This window comes from Sprattus sprattus (assembly GCF_963457725.1).
Source record: "Sprattus sprattus genome assembly, chromosome: 8".
Lineage (NCBI taxonomy): Eukaryota > Metazoa > Chordata > Actinopteri > Clupeiformes > Clupeidae > Sprattus > Sprattus sprattus.
In genome coordinates, this window is record NC_137927.1 from 28,525,806 (window position 1) to 28,530,805 (window position 5,000).

The 5,000-nt window shown below is 44.4% G+C and overlaps 1 protein-coding gene across 1 annotated transcript in view; it reads left to right on the forward strand.

The window, feature by feature from the left end:
* Positions 1 to 5,000, forward strand: part of npm1b (nucleophosmin 1b) — a gene marked incomplete at its 5' end in the record, with an annotated part of 30,091 nt that overhangs the window by 9,966 nt on the left and 15,125 nt on the right. The window contains 2 exons of the mRNA XM_080844027.1: positions 196 to 269; positions 549 to 615. Coding sequence (XP_080700153.1) covers positions 196 to 269; positions 549 to 615 — 141 coding nt within the window. The remainder of the gene's footprint in view (positions 1 to 195; positions 270 to 548; positions 616 to 5,000) is intronic.

Sequence of the window (5,000 nt, forward strand, 5' to 3'; positions counted from 1 at the left end):
TTAGATTGTAATGCCAGGGTGTGTGTGTGTGTGTGTGTGTGTGTGTGTGTGTGTGTGTGTGTGTCTGTCTGTCTGTCTGTCTGTCTGTCTGTCTGTCTGTCTGTCTGTCTGTCTGTCTGTCTGTCTGTCTGTCTGTCTGTCTGTCTGTCTGTCTGTCTGTCTGTCTGTCTCTGTCTGTCTCTGTCTCTTTAACAGAAGAAGCTGAAAGTTGATTCTGATGAGGACGAAGACAGTGACGATGACTCGGATGACAGCGAGGATGAGGATGAGTAAGATACCTCATACCTCTTTCAATGTGAAGCCTTCCCAGTGGTAGTTTAGTAGTTAGGGTAACGGTCTGGCTGTGGTGCCATTGGTCATTATGGCTTCCCTTTCCTTATTTGCATGTTATATACTTTAAATAATAATAATAATAATAATAATAATTCATATTTATATAGCGCTTTTCTAACACTCAAAGACGCTTACAGTAGCTCTGCTTTTAGCTAAGTATCTGAATGAGGTCTGAGCCAGATCATTAGCAACTGTCTGCTGTTTTCCTGTTACAGCGAAGATGATGATGAGGATGAAGTAAAGCCGGCCATCAAGATGAGTTCAATAAAATCACCTAAGAAGGTTGGTGAACTTTTTTTTCCGGATTCATTCAACACTTTCTGTGTGAAGTGATTTCAACATTGCAACTCTAGTCATTCATTTACGTACGTTTTCATACATTTATATCATACAGACAAACTAAAGATTTGGTACTGATTTCTTCTCCGTACCCTTTCTTGTCTGTAGAGGGCTGGCTTCAGTCCACACTCTTTTCTAGTTGATAACCCAAAATCAAAGCAAACACCTGTAGCACTACTGACATACATTCTTTTGTGCGCCATTTAATCTATGAAACAAAGTTTGCAAGGTTTACCTTGCAGTTGCAAAAAAAAACTGTCCTCTGTAAATTTTTTCGCTAATCTTTGGGACTTGTTGGTTGATCTGCCAATTAATGTATGAGTTGGCTTGGATTTTCCTTTTTTTGGGGGGGGGGGGGGGGGGGGGGGGGGGCGGCGCATGTGCAGCATGTGCATTTGGCCAGTAGGGGTCAGTGTGTGTCTGAGAGAGGAGTTTGGACCTGTCACGATGGAAAAGGTGAGATTGTGTAGCACTCAGAAGGGAAGTCCAAGGTAAGACGCTGTGGGATGTGTCGGTCAGAAGTAGCCTGTTAGCAACTGGCCAGTTGTTAATTGAAATTAATGCCTAGGTTTAAGTGGTGAAATGCTATGCTGTTCGCAGGAGCTAACGGCCTTACATCATCAAGCTTTTGGTCACTTCCCATTTCACAGCTGTGCTCTAATATATGCCAATATGCGGTTATTTTTAAATATGTGCCTAAAATAGTGTATGCTATTTATGCTATGTTACAAAAGGGACGATGTGTTTGAAAATGGAGGTTAGTTTGTTAGATCCGCTCAAGTGTGTTTCTTCATGAGTACAGGTGGGCAGTGTACTGTCTCCATTTGGGGGAGCCATTGACTACACACTGACTGCCTACCGTTCTTCTGTACTGTTCATATATCTCTTTCATTTATGGAACTTTCAACACATCACCAGTAATCAGTCAGGACAGTCACGGCTGGCAGACGTACTGTAGTTTCAATTTCAACTAAACTGACGTGTTCATAACGTGTAGACGCAGACCATCAGGGGATGAGGAGTGTGTGTGTGTTCTCGGTCCAGTTGTGTGAGAACCGTGCATTCTCCACCCCTCTTTCCTCGGTTCCACCGCCACCCCTCCCCGGTTCTCATCGAGTCCCCTCGTGCACCTGGCCTCTGTGCTTAAAGAGCATGTTTATACATCTAAGTTGTGTGAGTGTGTGTGTGTGTGTGTGTGTGTGTCTGTGTGTGTCAGTGGGTGTCTGTGTATATATGTGTGTCCGTCCACGTTTGTGTGTGTAGGTGTGTATGCAAGTATGCACACATGGTCATGCTTGTGTGTATGTGACTGTGTGTGTGTGTGTGTGTGTGTGTGTGTGTGTGTGTGCGCGTGTATGTGACTGTGTGTGTGTGTGTGTGTGTGTGTGTGTGTGAGTTTATGTGACTGTGTGTGTGTGTGTTTGTGTGTGTGTGTGTGTGTCATAGTCGTGCCAGGCGAAGATCAAAGCGGGCTAGACGTGCATACCTGCTTTGTGAGCAGCCATTCTTAGCCTGAGGGGGAGATGACAGCTGAGGTTCTCTGTCACACACTGATTTACTCTGTTCATCCTCTCTCTCTCTCTCACACACACACACACACACACACACACTCACTCTCTGCTTCCCAGCTCTATCCTCTGTCTCTTTATCGCTCTCTCTCTCTTCCCCTTTCCTCTCTCTGTCTCTCTCTCTCACACACACACACACACACACACACACACACACACACACACACACACACACACACACACACACACACACACACACACACACAAAAACACACACACTCACTCTCTGCTTCCCAGCTCTATCCTCTGTCTCTTTATCTCTCTCTCTCTCTCTTCCCCTTTCCTCTCTCTGTCTCTCTCTCTCTCTCTCACACACACACACACACACACACACACACACACACTCTCTGCTTCCCGACTCTATCCTCTATCTCTCTCTTGTTCTGCCCTCCACAACCTCTCCAAGTCTACTGTGTTCTCCATATGTTTTTTTTTTCTTGTCTTAGAAGTCTTTCCTCCCCCCTTCAGTGCTCACCCTCTTTTGACCTCTCTGTACTCCTCATGCGCTCTCTTTCTCTCTCTTTTTATCTCTCTCTCCTCTGTTTCTACCTCTCCCATTTCTCTCCCTCCCCATCTCTTCCCCTCTCTCTCTCTCTCTCTCTCTCTCTTTTCCTAATCCCTTTCCTATGCCATTGAGACGGAACAGGTTAACAGTGACAGGCCACACCATTCCCTTCAGGCCATAACTAGACAGACTACAGCACATACAAATTACTGCAGACTTTTATCACCCATTTCTGACAGTCGGAGCAAAAAGATAATAAAAACGTATTGCATTTCAAAGGCGAGGCATTGTCCAACGCTAAACCCCTTAGTTTGACAGCAGCGTTCCTGCTTTGAGGCCCCAAACATTTCTGATATTGTGACATGAGTGCTTCTCGAGACAGTTGAAGGAGTCTTTTGTTGTCTAGAAACATCCTAATGTTTTCAGGGTCACACACACTACCCTTTATCCCTAATGTCTCTCCCTCCTTCTTTTTTCTCTCTCCCCTCTTCTACCTACCTCCCTACCTTCTCTCTCTTTTCTCCCTCCCTTTTCTCTCTATATATCCTCTCTTTCTTTCTCTCTCTCTCTATCTATCTATATATATATATATATATAGACTCCTTCAACTGTTAGTATATATATATATATATATATATATATATTTATATTACCCCTCTCACCTCCTTTTTTTCTCTTTCTTTCTTTCTTTCTTTCTTTCTTTCTCTCTCTCTCTTCCTCTCTCTCTCTCTCTCTGTCTCTGTCTCTCTCTCTCTCTCTCTCTCTCTCTGTCCCGCTCTGCTCTCAGAGTAAGACACTCCCAGAGAAGAGACCAGCGGGTTCAGTCAAACACAACGGGCCTGCAGGGAAAGCCCATGCTTCTAAGGTAGGCTAGCACAGGCTAGGTAATGTCCCAAACTCCGGCTAAACTGCAGTGCTAATGACGTTCAGCAAAACCATTACAAAAACCATTGGCTGCCCCCAAACACATAGCAAGGCACAGTCTGTTTTCCAGCTTTTCATCTAGTCTCCTAACTGTAGTGGATTTAAAAGAAGATCTTAATAATACTACATGCCCATGTAGGTACATATGGTTTAGTACATGCACATTTGCAGTAGTACATGACAGGCTCCACTACACACAGTACACCACCAAGTGTATAACAGCGTTGCATACCATTGTTTCACTATGCCACCACAGAACGCAGCAGATGATAGTGAGTTTCAATTAAGCATGTTGTAGTGCATGTTGCTAATCCTAATCCTCCCCTTGATCCCTAGGGCCTGCTCTAGCAATATGTAGTAATATAGAATAGAATAGAACACAATTAGAATAGAGTTAAGTATATTATGAGTGTGTTGTAGAGTATTAAAGAAGTAGTTGCTTTTTTTATGACCGTAGTGGACGCTTAATAGAAAGTGTGGCCGCCGGACAGTAAAAAGCACCGGTGAGACAAAGCCTGATCGCTGGGGCATTAGAGGTGAAAGCCTGGGGTTGATCATCCTCCTCAGAGTTTTCACTCAGGTCATGGAAAGCGTGCAGGCCTCTGGAGACTCTGGCAGCAGCCTGAGATGGCATGAGCGCTTTTCAAACAGTTGTTTGTGGCAGTGGTCCACCACATTTAATTTACTGGGTCGTTTACGGGCGCGGTTTCTCCAAACGAGCTTCTCTCTTCAGACCTCGCTCTGTGCCAGCGAGTTTGAAGCGAAAAATTGTTTCGTTGTGATTGTTTTTGCTCCAGGGGAGCACAGATTTGGGCAAATGATGCTTTTAATAGTGCGGACCTCATTTTCCACATAATGATTCATGATTCACTGCAAGGAATTCAAGTCCTTTTTTTTCCTCCTTTTTTTTTGGCATGTCATTGGATTATGTGGTTTTGTTGAAGATGACTGAAGTCTTCTGTGGAGACTTCTTTTCAGTAGGCGCAGACCTTTTTTTCAGAAGCAGAGGCCTAGCGGTTGGATATGAATGAACTGTACATGGCATTCTTGAGTAGATACGAAATGTAGAGGCTGTTGTGTGTGAGAGAGAGAAAGAGGTAACATCACCTAGATAAATAAACGGGTCAGTCCATACCCTCCCCCGACTCTCACAGCAGTGGTCTTAACCTGCCAGTGGATCCCCAGTAATTCCATGAATTTGTTTAGAAATGAGGTGAAGTGAGTAGTAAATGTCGTTACAATCTCCAGGACAACGGGAGCAACCACAGGGGTACAAATGTGCCTAAGCCTAGTCCCTGTTTAAATAAGCACGTATGACCTGACCCCCCTCG